This window comes from Triturus cristatus, chromosome 7, assembly GCF_964204655.1.
Source record: "Triturus cristatus chromosome 7, aTriCri1.1, whole genome shotgun sequence".
Classification (NCBI taxonomy): Eukaryota; Metazoa; Chordata; class Amphibia; order Caudata; family Salamandridae; genus Triturus; species Triturus cristatus.
This window is the reverse complement of record NC_140590.1, coordinates 1,589,581,175-1,589,595,189: the sequence shown is the minus strand read 5'-3', so window position 1 is coordinate 1,589,595,189 and position 14,015 is coordinate 1,589,581,175. Positions and strand designations below refer to the sequence as shown.

Genomic DNA, 14,015 nt, shown 5'->3' with positions numbered 1-14,015 from the left:
GTCTGCTCCTACAGCGGGATTCATTGTCCCAGGGACCAGCACGCAAGGAGGCACTCACCAGCAGCTGTGAGGGGGAGGAGTTCATCTCATCCATATAGCGCTGCCTCTCTCCCCACAGCACAGGTGTCTCTCACAGCACTGTTCCCACACCTTGCTTACTCCTAATGCGAGACTCATTGTCCCAGGGACCAGCTCGTCACCGAACTTATATTGCTGCCTTTCTCCCCATGGCTCTGGTCTCCCTCAAAGCGCTTGCCCACACTGTGCCTCCTCCTACAGCGATACTCGGTGTCCCAGGGACTTGCACACCAGGAGGTGCTGACCAGCACTTGTGAGACGAAGGAGCATCTCACTGTGCTTATAGCGCTGCCTCTCTTCCCGCGGCACGAGTGTCCCTCAAAGCATTTTGCCCTCACCTTGCCTTCTCCTACAGCAAGACTCATTGTCCCAGAGACCAGCGCACCAGGAGGTACTCACCAGCAGCTGTGAGGGGGAGGAACTCTTCACCATGCTTATAGCACTACCTCTCTCCCTGAGGTCCAGGTCTCCCTAAAAGTACTTTGCCCGCACCTTGCCTGCTACTATAATGAGACTTGTTGTCCCAAGGACCAACGGGCCAGAAGGTACTCACCAGCAGCTGGGAGGGGGAGGAGCTTGTCAGCGCGCTTATAGCTCTGACTCTTTACCCCCATGGCGGGGCGCCCTGCTCCCGTCATCACCTGGAAGAGGCAGGGCAGGGACACCCCCCTTGGCTTTCTTCTTGCCTTTTTATTTTTGTGCTGGTAAGCCCCTAGGATTGTATAGCTGCCACCTGGAGATCTCCTACATCTGCCTGCCCTGTAAACCCAAAGCTTTGCATTTTTTGAATCCATTGTTTGCTGTGACTGGCATTGAAAGAAAGGCACGCTATGTGTGCCTAGACTGCTCTCAGCCCAGATCTTGTTGCTGCTCCCTTGTTGGTGCTTTGCAATTCTTCCGTGGTGGGAGGGGTGTTGATTCTTTTCTTCGGAACTCGCACTAGGTGTCTCGAAATCCAATTGTCAGTCTTTTGGGTCAAAGGCTGATTAACTATTGGTTTCTCTAGCTTGTTATATCCCTGGTCCACAGATTACTGCTTTATCCGCAGGTCGGGTGGGGCTGTGGTGTCATACATTTGTAATATCGTCTTCTTTTTCGACTGGACTCCTTTAAAAACCTTGAATGACACATTCTAGCCTCCCACTTACCAGCAGGGTGTAAGGCGTCTCACCGTTTCCCATCAGAATTGAAACAGTTGGTTGCTCAGGGATTTTTATTGTTTGGGTTTACTCGACTTGTTCTTCAGCTATGGTATAATCCTGTCAACCTGTTTCACTCTAAGAACAAGGGGGCTTCGTGAAAACTTTTTAGCTGAAATGGGAAAGAGTAAGGGCATTTAAAAAACACTCTGGTGAACCTACCTACAAAAAAGCTCCTGATCCTTCCTTCAAGAACTGCACTCTGCAAGATGTAGACAATCTTATTGAGGAAACGGAGCACTAAGTCTGTTTAGTCCCCTGTTCTACATCTACTGAGAGATATTATCTCAAAGATTGTGAGGGAGATTGCTGTCAAAGTGGGTGGGGATTTTAATGTGAGGTTTGAGCCTTCAGCCCTCCTAAGGGATATAGCAAGCGAGGAAGAGCAACTGCGGAGTATTCCACAACTCTCAGGCCCCTGTTTACCAACCCTTTCTAAGGTTGCTCTGCAGATGTTGGACCTTTGCTTGAGCTGCCACTTGAGAGCTAGCAACAGGAGAACATTGTCTGATGTAGAGAGGCACCCTAAATTCAGAAGGAATTTGTACTAGAGCCATATCGATAAAAGCCATATCAATAAGACTTTTGTTTTAGTAGACCTTCTGTCCAGGGAAAGACAACTGGAGGATTTGGGTTTGTTACCCTTCTTGTTAAATAAGGGGGCTACTAGGGTTATGGAGGCATAATGTTGTTAAATAAGGGGACTACTGTTTTTTTTTTTTTTTAGACTTGGCACCAGATGGTTTAAAGGCATAAAACATTATTGATATGGTTTGATATGGGAGTCCTGCCATGGTTCGAAAGTGACTACTTCCCTCTGTTTCTTTCACTGTGGGGCAACCTTGATAAAATGGGCTGGCAACACCTTTAGCCTTGTGGGACTTCACGATTGCTAGCAATCGGAGGAAGATAAGGTGGGAAAGCATTGATAAAAATGAGGGTGTTCCTTGCCCAATTGTATCAGGGCTTGGTTTCCATCCTGCTTGCTCTAGCAGAGTCAGAATCCTCATCCCATAATATTATGGACGTCCACGTCAAGTGCTTCAAGGATCTGAGAAATAGGTTTTTCACTAAACCCACCCTTAAAAGATGCTTGTCCCCCAATCACAGACCAAATCTGGTACAACAGGGGCTGTAGGACAGCGAAGTGCCATCTAATCAACGCCCTTAAAGGTGGCTCCTATCAAGAAATCCAGTCAGCTAGAACCACTTATAAATCAGTTCAAAAGAAAGGGAAATTCACTTGGGATGCAGCTATCTGGAATGATATTCTCAATGCCGCTTGATTTGGGAACCAGGTAGCTTTATGGCATATGATAACTCATGGTGCCAAGACCAGCAGAATGAGACCTGTGTCCATTATCCTCCCACAAGATTGGATTCATCACTTTGAGTCACTTTATAGTGACTCTCCAGCTTCCTTACCGTTTAACCCAGATCCTGAGGAGTTGGGAAATTCATTCCCATCAACTCTGTGTCCAAGCCTGCAGGAACCATAATTAGTTAAAGATGTAGGCTTCTTTAATGTGGCAGAAACAAAAAGGGCTATCTGTTCGCAGAAGGTGGGTAAGACTGCTGGTGCCTGACTGAATCCTTGTGGACTTAGTCATCTCAGAACCTATCATTTTGGCGCCTTACTTAAATAGCGTCCCCAATGCCATCATGGCAGGCGCCCAAATCCCACCAGCCTGGAAAGGTACAGAGATTAGTCCTATTTTTAAGAAAAGCCTCAACTCTGACCCAGCGAATTACTGCCCAATTAGCCTCATTGATTCCACCACCAAAAATATTTTTTAAATCAAATCTGGGTCGTCTCTTATACTGGATTGATAACAATGAGATCCTGTCCCAGTTTTAGATAGGATTTCATTCTGAAATAAGTACTGTTGGCCAGGTCTTCCGATTCCAACTTCTTAGATGGAAAGTGGTTTACATCAATAGGGGCAGCCTCTATGTTGCTTTCATCCACCTTAAAGCGACATTTGATTTGGTCCACAGAGAAAGACTCTGGTGTACCCTTAGGTACTAGGGCTCCCCAGCATCCTCTTAGACATCATACTACACCTCCTTTGTAACAACTTTGCGCAAATTTACTGGGGAAACAACTGACCGCATCAAAGTCGACAAGGGGGTTAGGCAAGGCTGCGTCCTTGCTCCAACATTGTTCCTCCTATTTATCAATGGCTGCATCAACTTCCTTTTAGACTGCGACAATGACTTGGTTGTACAAAAATACTAGCTCTGCTGTTTGCAGATGATACCTTGCTCGTATCTAAGACCCCAAAAGGAATAGAGTTCCCACTGTTAAGGTTTAAACTTTTTTCATCCAACCATGGCCTGGCCATTAATACAAGTAAAATATAATTTATGGTGATCCGGCCACATAGGATATTTAGGGGGGTCATAAGTCTGGAGGGTGTGGAGCTTGAGAGAGTGCTAGTCTGTGACTATTTGAGTATTTGTTTACCCAGCTACAACACATGGGCCAGCCAGGTTAGGAAAAGTACACTCCTGTTGAACCACAAGGCGGCTGCAACCCTAAGATTTGCAAATATACTTTTCCAACCCTGTCTCTTCTTTGGAAAGCTCCGGAGGTGGTGGCTGCAGTTCATGGGGCTGAACTTTGGGGCTTCAGTAACATTGACACACTTGGGGTTGCAGAAAATAACTTCCTGAGGGCGGCTCTAAACCTCCCCTAAAGCACTCCATTAGTCTATTTAGCCTTTGAATCTATTATCCCCAAAGCACGTTACAAACCCATCATGTACTGGTTGAAAATCTGATCCTCCACTAAGTTGGCACCTTTTAAGGCGGGTTGTATAAATATTTTGAACAGGCAAAAGGCTATGGTGACTCTACCCTGGCTTAAATGTATGAGGCAAGCTCTAGACATTCTGGGTGTGTCTGAGTACTGGACTGATCCAACCGTTATCATGTCCTCTTCCATCAAAAAGATTAAGTCTCTTTTCTGGGAGTATGAGGAAATGAAGTAGAATCAATTATCAGGCCGATGTTCTCTAACTACTAGACTTATAGAGATAAAGCCTTTCCCTTCCTGTAAGCCCTATATGGATAGGATTGATCCCCCTTTTGTAAAAAGCTCTTTATGTAAGGTTCAATTGGGTACCCTTCTACTTGCTCCCTTTACTGCTAATGGAAGGCCCCCCTGGGGGTAGCAAACATTGCCCAACTTGTAGAGGAAATGACACTGATGACCACCTGCTCCTTTTTTGCCCAAAATATTTCAAGCAGTGTAAGCGATGGATTGCAGCCCTCATTTTAGGAATGCAACCCACATTTTAGGAAGGAGCTAGTATAAGGCTGCCTTGAGAATATGTAAAAAGATCAGATGATGGACAGAATGCTGAACAAACCAAATATTCACCCCCAGTCACAGATCTGGATTAAATTTGTTTTTGCTTGCCATGTCATTCGAGTTTGGACCCAGCCAAATGCAAATCAGGCATGACCCTGCTCTTGCTCCTGAACTGCCAGGCTATATCCTCCCTGGACCAGAAACAAGCAACCTGGGACAAGGTACAGGGTATAACACCTCATCATCTGGGCAGCTTGAATCCAGTGGCATAGCGAGCACGGACAGGACACACGTCTGGGCATACACTTCCCACTTAGGGCGGAAAATGCAATAAGAACAGATGAAGGACGGAATGATGAAAAAAATCAAACATTCATCCCAGTCACTGATCTGGGTTAAATCCATCGTTATTGTTGCTAGCCATGCCGTTCTAGTTTAGACCAAGCTATATGCAAACCAGTCTTGGAACTGCCCCCAATGGGAACAGTCCAATCTGAACTACCAGACCAGGTCCTCCCTGGACCAGAAACAAGAATCCTGGGACTGGTTCCAGGGCATCACCCCTCATCAGCCAGGCTAGCTTGAATCCAGTGGCTCAGAGAGCACGGAACCCATGTCTGGGCATTCCCTTCCCACTTAGGGCATCCATCATGTGTGTTTTTGCATTTGTCACACGATGTGGGAAGGGAATGCCCAGACATGGGTCCCATGCTCGCTATGCCACTGGGTTCAGGCTAGCCTGACTGATGAGGGGTGATACCCCAAAACCGGTCCCAGGATGCTTGTTTCTGGTCCAGGGACTACCTGGCTTGGCAGTTCAAGCTGGACTGTTTCCATGGGGAGCAGGACCAAGACTGATTTGCATATGGCTGGGTCCAAACTGGAATGGCACGGCAAGCAAATAAAATAATGGTTTCACTCAGATCACTGACTGGGGGTGAATGATTTAATGGTTCAACATTCTGTTCATCATCTGTCCTTTTTGCATTTCTTACCCTAAGTAGGATGTGTTGTGTTATTGGTTGATATGGCTCTGAAAAACGAACACATAGGAACACATGCATATGCATGAATGTACAGAAATAGACACATGCATGTACAAACACACAAACATATATACGAACCACACATAGGGTGTGTGCCCAGTGTGAGAAGAGAGGATACACAGTGGTAAACAGGAAATTAAATATAAGGTTAAGATCCAGAGAACCTAGAATTACCCCATGCAACTCTCCTAACCTCAAGAGGAGTTCGATTATCTTGCAATACGATATCTGGCTTATTTACATGTATGTAATTTAGTGATTTTATGTGGACCTCTTTGGAGTTCCAAAATCATAAATAAAATAAACTTGAACCTTGTACCTTGTCTGACAAATGGTCTACCTGTTAGCAGTGAAGAAGGTGTGCAAAATACGAGAGGACAGGCTTCTTAGTGAAGGATTGAGGGTATCACCATGTTTTCGAAAGCATACCATAATGGTGCACATCTCTGTTTTTATCCTCTCTTAGGAAATAAATTTTCTTCAACACATGCCCGAATCCTCTTACTGTGTGTCTGGGCATATGCCTTTGTGTTTGCCACCGCTCCATTGGCAGACTGGGGTAGCTATGGGCCTGAGCCCTATGGGACCGCCTGCTGCATAGACTGGAAAGCGTCCAACAAGGAGCATAAGGCGATATCCTACACCGTTGCACTATTTGTGTTCTGCTACATCATTCCCTGCACCCTTATCCTCATCTCCTACACCCTCATCCTTCTGACCGTGAAGGGGTCGCGGAGAGCTGTGAGGCAACACGTCTCTCCACAGACCAAAGCGAGCACTGTGCACAACCTGATCATGAAGGTAAGTCGATTACAACAAAGGCAGTGCTATCATACTGTGATATGTACATCAGGCAACCTCAATGTGTTACTTATGAGTCATATGCATGCTGAAAGCCTCAGTTCACACTTCTAGTAGTAGGCCTGGGCAAACTTTTAATTATACTGGCATAATTTGTGCAATTTTGTGAATCTGACGTTATGTTTGTTATGCAAAAATTACGCCATTGCCCCTTAATTACGTGTTGTTAGAGGCAAAATGTTATCGTGAGTGCGTGAGAATAACGCGAATGGCCAACATTTGAGCAGCCGTTGCTTGCACCACTTGTGTTTTTCATGCAATTTTTTTACTGTGAAATGGGTCCTCGTGAAAAATTGACACGAGGATGCATTTCGCTCTAACATATGGCACTAAATGACACATTAGCATTTCGCAAATGGTCTGTCCTTCACTTAATACCAAATAAACCCAAAAGCAGCCCAATAGTGAGTTTCCCTAAACTGAATTAAGAAATAAGAGGAGAATGGATGTTATCTGCTGTCATGGACATCCGCAGAAAGGTTTTTAGTGGGAGGCATAATTTTAACGTCACCATCCTCTGCCCCTTTTTGACAGTGCAAAGGCCAGGGGTATAGCCATGAAAGGGTAAGTGAAAAATCTGGGGGTGGGGGGGAAACCACTCCACCCTTGCCCCCTCCTTGCGGAGGCCCATGTCTGGTGCTCTGGTCTCCGTACTTTTGATGGTGTGAGAGACATTCGTGTCCATTTGCTCAAGTTCCTAAATTTCATCACATCAAAAATGGCAGAGAAATTTCCTCTCCAAAATCTTTTTGGGATTACTCAGCAGTCTGCACCCAGACATAGATGCTCAACTGTGAATAAATATTCTGTTATTCTGAAGCATGTGAGTATAATGACAATTGTGCTGTTTTTTGTGTACTGAAAGGGTGTTTGCAAACTTGACAAATACACAAGAGAGGCGGCACATGGCTTGCGGACACTTAGCGCTTAGTCTCACACATAGGGAATTGTGCACTGCACCTATGCTTGTTATGTGTGTGGTAGAGAACACTGCTGATGTCCTGTACCATCTGTTTTGTGTGTTAGGGAAAACTGCACTGCTCCTGAATCCTTCTGAAACAATGGGGAACACCTCTACAACTATTGGTGAGGGTCGGCGCAATGCACAATGCAGCACAGGGTGCAAAGATGAATCAGCTCCAGAGTGCAATGGACAGAAGTTCATGGTGAAGTGGGAAACTGCATAGGGTTAAAGGAGAAGCAGTGCAGAGTGCAAGGGCCAGCAGCACATGTGCAAGGTTTAGCAGCAGGGATCAAGAGTGATGCCTGCATGGTGCAAGGAGGTAGCAATGCAGGTAATATGAGGGAAGAATGGTAGAAGGAAGGGTTAAGACAGCATGGGGGTCAAGGAAGTAATAGCCCACAGGTGAGTACTACAGGATGCAAGAAGAAGCAGAGCTGTGGCTAATGTATGTATCATAGTGCCCAAGTAGCAATGCTTAATTTGAGCCAGTAGTTTCCAGTGCTCAGAATGGGCACATATTGTGAACACCAGCACTTATGAAAGTCTGCCACATGGTGGCACTGCCTATCTAATTTAGAGATGGGGACAACAAAAGTTGTTTATTTATTCATTATGCCTTAAAAATGAAAAAACCTGCTGCCCAAGCCAGTCTTATAAACGTGGGGGCCTGGAATAGTCTGAATTGTCACACTTGCAAGAGTATGCTGGTTAGTAGGTATGCCGGTACTGTCATTAGCAGCACTGGCAGCAGCAATGATTACTGCAAGCTGCAGTGGCCTCCTTATGAGGGCCCTGGCACTTGTGTTTTTACAGTGAGGAGCTGCTAAGTAGGAGAGCATTTCAGTGTGCAAAAGAGTAGACCTACAAGCATCAGGAGCTAGAGCTTACATTGGTGAGTTGGCCACAGGGTAAGGAGAGTACTGAGAAGCCGAAAATGGCTAAAAGGAAACAGAAAAGGCAAACAGAGGGTGCAATTAATGGTGGCCTTCACAGTTCGGGAATGCATGGGTCAAGATGGAGTCAACAGCAAAGCGGGAAAGGAGAAACAGGAAAAGACTTGCAATGTAACAAATATACTTGTCCTAACATGGGAGTAAATAGTGACATGGCAGGAAGGTAGGGAAGAACCAGAGTAGTGCAAATGTGTAAATGGGGGTAAAAGGCTGGCTCTGAACAGGGGCGAGACTATGCAAGCGGTCCTGGATGAGCGGCGCCATGAGGTGGGGCAGATCAGGGAGAGGCTGTTAAAAAGGCTGAGTTATTACACAAGTAGAGGTTACCAGGAGGGTGCATAAGGTTGAGGCACTCAGAAAGGAGCATAGAATGGAGGATGCAAGTGAATAGATGAGAGAAGGTGGATCTGGCCAGGGCTTGAGTGTCAGCACCTCAGAGCACTGGACATTGTAAGCTGGGGTGAGGGGAGACTCTCCTGACCTTGGAACAGCTGAGAACGTGCACAGGAAGGAGCACACATAGGAACTGAGGAGGCCTACATTCTCTGCTTATCTGCTTGTATGTTTTATGCCATGGCAACGTTTCACTTGAATTTGTTTTAACAAATGTATTTAACCAAAACCAGGATGCAAAGGGTTAAATTTGTGCAGCAGAATACAATCACAATAAAGAGATTTTGTAGCTATTAGAAAAGTTGTTTACCTGTAAAAAAGTTATTGGTACAAGCAATGTTTGAGGCAGTTACAATGGTTTTTCTCGTGTCATTTTTGCTGTACTGTAGTGCTAAACTTTAATTTGACCTTTGCAGTTTAGTTATGAATGTGTGAATGTATTATTCTTAGTACAATTGCTCCAATTAACTTTTTATTAGGCTACCTTTAGTTTCACTGCCATGGTATAAATTTAGGGGCATATATATGACTGGGGCTTGTATCGTGCTTACACCACGCAATGTGGAACTTGCACGATGCAGGCCCAAAATGTGATTTATGAAGTTACACAAGGCCACCTTACACTGCCCTGAGTGGTTTCATAAATCCAGAGTAGCGCAAAACAACGTAATTTGCTGCATTGCGTTACTGTCATAGGAAGGCGTTCCATGGGCGTTGTGTGGGTTCCCCACCCAACTCCCATGCATTTAAACTCATTCCCAGATTTACTATTGCTGGTAGACCCGGGAATGTGGCAAAAATATACACTTTCTCGGGTGAGGTGTAATGCGGAGAAATATCTTTATTTCTCCTCATTACTTCCTCTTTCTATGTGCAATGCATTCTGCAGCACATAGAGAAAGAGAAAAAAGCCTTTCAGGATTGTTTTGTGCAGGAAGGTGCCCCTTCCTGCAGAAAAACAATTCTGCATGCAACGGCGGGACCCTTGCACTATGGTGCAAAGGTGCCTGCGCTGGTGCTAGGCAGCCAAAATGGCGCCAGTACAGGAATGTGCCATAGTCTTTCAAATACGGTGCATTCCTGTCCTTTCCCTGTCTCACAGCGCAGCAAGGTGACGGGCTACGCTGCGTCGCTTTCTTATAAATATGCCCCTAGTCTTCATTCTACAAAAACATGACTCAGCAGAGGACAGGAGCCAAAGGCACAGTACACTGTCCTGTTCATGAGGACATACGCCTTCAGTAATATTAACTCATCGATTATGAATACGCTGGGAAAATTGCTGGGTTTTTTCCCTGTCTTGGAATTACCGTTACCAGGGCCAATAATTCCTGGAATTTCAAGTTTTTAAGGAATAATGTGTGGAAATCAGTGTTTCACGCCTATGCCTGCATGTTTTCCCTGGTCTTTCATGCACAGATTTCTGCAGTTTTAGCTGCCGGAATGTCTGTGTAGAAAACAAAATGGAGGAATTACAGTGGGCCTGGTACCTCCTGTAACAGGCCACTAGTAATGAGGGCCTAAGACCACCCCAAGGTAGACAACATATGTGCAACAGTAATACTAAACACAGTTCTCAGTTCAGGGAATTTTAGAGTATATATAAAGTGCACAATTGTACGTAAAGCAAGGGGGGGAATTGTAGGAAAAAAGACTGTTTGCCTCATGTAAAAAACACAACAGCCATCACATTTGCATGCAAAGCAACACAATCCCCTGCAATGTTTCCACAGGCTGGCAGCTGATCAAAGACTCCTTGTGTACTTTCTTGAAATCAGAATGGATGATAATAAGGTGGGACATTGCGCCTGGATACGCTATAAGGTGATTAGCAGCGCTATATAAATCCTGATTGATTGATTGGCGTTTAGTAAAGAATACACAGGAAGTACCATCTGGATCAATGACCTGGAATTACAATATTGCCAGCTACAGATGCTGTAAAGAAATTCATGTGAAAAAACCCAGGTTACTTCTTCCACTCACATAAATGGGATTCACTCTGAAGTGGAAATAGGTGTCGACGAGCAAAGAAGGACAAGTAGAGGGTGCACATCATCTGCTGTAGATGAACACTTCCAGACTATTTGTAAATATATACATAGCTATAGAAATTGAGGCAAGATTTCCGTTAACTGCTGCTAGGTTTGCCACCTTTACAAACAGAATTTGGCGCCTCATTTATGGGTTTTTTTGCCGTAAGTCAGCGCAGCAGCCTTCCTGCTGCGCTGCCCTGCGGCAAAAGAAAAGGGCAGGAATGCGCTGTATCTATTAGATAAGGCTCATTCCTGTCTTTTTCCCCTGAACCGGCGCTCAATGGGCTGCTGTGCGCCGACGCAGGCACCTTTGCACCATGGTGCAAGGGTGCCTGCATTGCGGGGATTATTATTTTTGTGCAGGATGGGAAACCTTCCTGCATAAAAAGAATCTCAAGAGGCTTTTTCTTCTTTCTATGTGCGATGAAGAATGCCGCACACAGAGAAAGAAGAAAAACAAGGAGGAATAAAGATATTTCTCCTCGTTGTGCCTCCTGGGAAGGGTACGTTTTTGGGGCAGCCTCAGACTTCCAATTTCTCGTAAATTTGTGGCAGTGTCAAAAAGCCATGGATGTTGCTGGGAACGCCCCCAGCAAGACCCATGGAATGCCCTCTTGACGCAGTTTTCTGCGTGTAAGGGGTACATAATATATGAAGCCATGAAAAGCCATTTATCTTGGCTTTATGTAGCCTTATAAATGTGCCAGTGGCACATTGCGTCACTACAACTTCAAAAAAGTGACATTCCGGCGGCGCAATAGTACTGGTAGGACTCTAAGCTTTGTCCCGTATAGACTTTCTTTCATTTGGTAGTTTGAAAAAGTGCACAAATACCTGAACAAATGGCATCCCAGAACTAATGATGCTACGGTGCAGATCAGACCATAATGAGGACATTATACAGTATATTTCCAACTTCCACCCACATACCACTTTCTACAATAGCCTTTCAAAGCAACCACCCTTACCCAGATCAGTGGTGTTTTTTTTATTCACCCTAGACAAAAGAAAGGCTAAGGTTGCAGCAAACAGATTCAAACCTGTGAACTTTAGGTTACCACATTTTGAACAGAGACGGTAGAAGTATCTTACTAACTCAATTGACCTACTAGGTGTATCTGCTGTTGATATAAGTTAGAGGTTTAAGTCACCGCTGTAGAGATGTGTGTGCAACCAGGAAGTATTGGTATAATAGTAGCAAAGAGGCCCCGGCTGTGAACACTTGCTAGAGTCATCACAAAATATCTCAGAGGGTGGTATGAGCCTGCTGGAGAGCACCTCAAGAAACCTGTAGTGTTCAAATCCAAATACAATCCCACATTGGGTTTCAACAATTTAACAAGCTCCTTGTATAACCTACAGGGGCTTGGCTTCGGGGGGGGGGGGGGAGGTGGGGGGGGGGGGGTTGGGGTGTGACACCCCCCCCCCCCCAGCCAAATAAATGTATTCTTGGCTTGGTAGTTGGGTCTTAGGGTCCTGAGTCGGGTCTGCTATGTCTGTGTTAGGATTCCCACCTGGAAATTTGAGAGTCACATCCCCTGAATCTCACTGACTAAGCTTCGCCCCTAATAACCTGTAGGTCTTAAGATCCTACAACAGATGATGTGCTGATGTAAGCAGCTGCTTGTAACCAGTGAGACATAAAGATGAATCCTTTCAGAGCTGACTTCAAGGTTCATTGTTCTGATATTGATAAAATGAGTACATTTGAGGTGCATAATAATTCTCACCTAATATTACATAGTAAAGTAATTCAGTTTTGTGTTATATTTTATAGCGCTTCATCCTGGAGCACTGCTGTGTCTAAGAGCTGTAAATAATAGGAGATTCGATTATCCAATTGAATGCTACTCAGTTCTGCGAACTCGGATGGATGAAAGGCTCGGTTGGCCTTGTCAGGATTCAGACTTGCTTCCCGCACACCCAAGGGGGCTCACTTCACTGAGCCATCCTGCTGGCTTTACTGTGGGCCTTATAAATGGTTGGTAATAGTATAATACAGATGCGACATTACATTGAATGTGTTGAATAGGTTTGCAATTTTTCTTTTGAAGACAGAGCCACATATCTCACAGGAGTCAATTGCTGCTGCCTCCTATTGTTCCTTGAATACCACTAGATATATTTTCGTGTGAAGTCCTTTGTATTCTATAGAGCGTGTGTAAAGCTTTCAGAATAGATTGTCTCTAGGATTGTTGCTGGCAGTGTCCTAAGGCCTGTGGAGTTGGGAGGGAAGTGGGAGGGGATGGCTGCCTTGACACACCTGACAAAAGGCATCACCGACTGACTGTCAACTGATGCAATTAAGGAGTGGGCTGTGGGCCCCCCTTCATTTTCTTTCATTAATCACTGCTGTTTTGCAATGAAAAGCATCTTTGAATTGCAAAGGACAAGAGATATTTTAAGGCATGGGCAATCGATCAGGGCCCCCACCTTCAAAGGGACTCCCCTGGTAAAGTGACACCTCTCTTTCTTTCTACACTTTAACTCTTTCTCTACCTCATTCTGTACCACACTCTGAGCCTACGTCTACCTGTAACTCTGTATCTTGCTACCTAGACCTACCACACCACTAGTTACCTCTCTGCCTCCCTTTGGTTACCTCTTAACTCTTTGCTGTATCACCTCTCTCTCTTTCTCTAACTTTACATCCGCGCTCTCTACCTGTCGCTCACCACGATTGTTTACCTTCCCGTTATTCACTCTACACCTCACAGCGCCTGGATACCCTCGCAGGTGACTAGCCGCGCTTTACAAATACTGATGATTCATTCACCTCACCCCCTATGTATTCATTGCCTCTCTCTAACCCTGCCTTCTCTTTTTCCTCACCTTTATCTACCTTACTAATTGCTGAATCTCACCCTTCTACCAACTTCTATTCTCTCTCTACTTTGCTCTCTGACTAAATCCATGTCACTTCTATCATCTATCATCTCTCCTTCTCATATCTTTGTCTCATGTCTCCTACCTTCATTCTCCGCCACCTCTTCTACGTCACCTCTCTTTCCCTCTTATTAGCTCTATATCTGAATGCAACTTTTCCTTTCTCTCTAGCTCAACTCTCTCAACCTTACACCTTTCTAAGACACACATTGCTCCCCCTCTCGATTAAAACCTCATTTCTCTCTCTCTCTCTCTCTCTCTCTCTCTCTCTCTCTCTCTCTCT

At 45.1% G+C, this 14,015-nt stretch overlaps 1 protein-coding gene across 2 annotated transcripts in view; it reads left to right on the top strand.

Annotated features, from left to right (window-relative positions):
• Positions 1-14,015, top strand: part of LOC146812445 (opsin-5-like) — a 665,928-nt gene that overhangs the window by 521,140 nt on the left and 130,773 nt on the right. For both annotated transcript variants that reach the window (XM_085614598.1, XM_085614597.1), the window contains one exon: positions 6,106-6,440. In XM_085614598.1, coding sequence (XP_085470724.1) covers positions 6,106-6,440 — 335 coding nt within the window. The remainder of the gene's footprint in view (positions 1-6,105; positions 6,441-14,015) is intronic.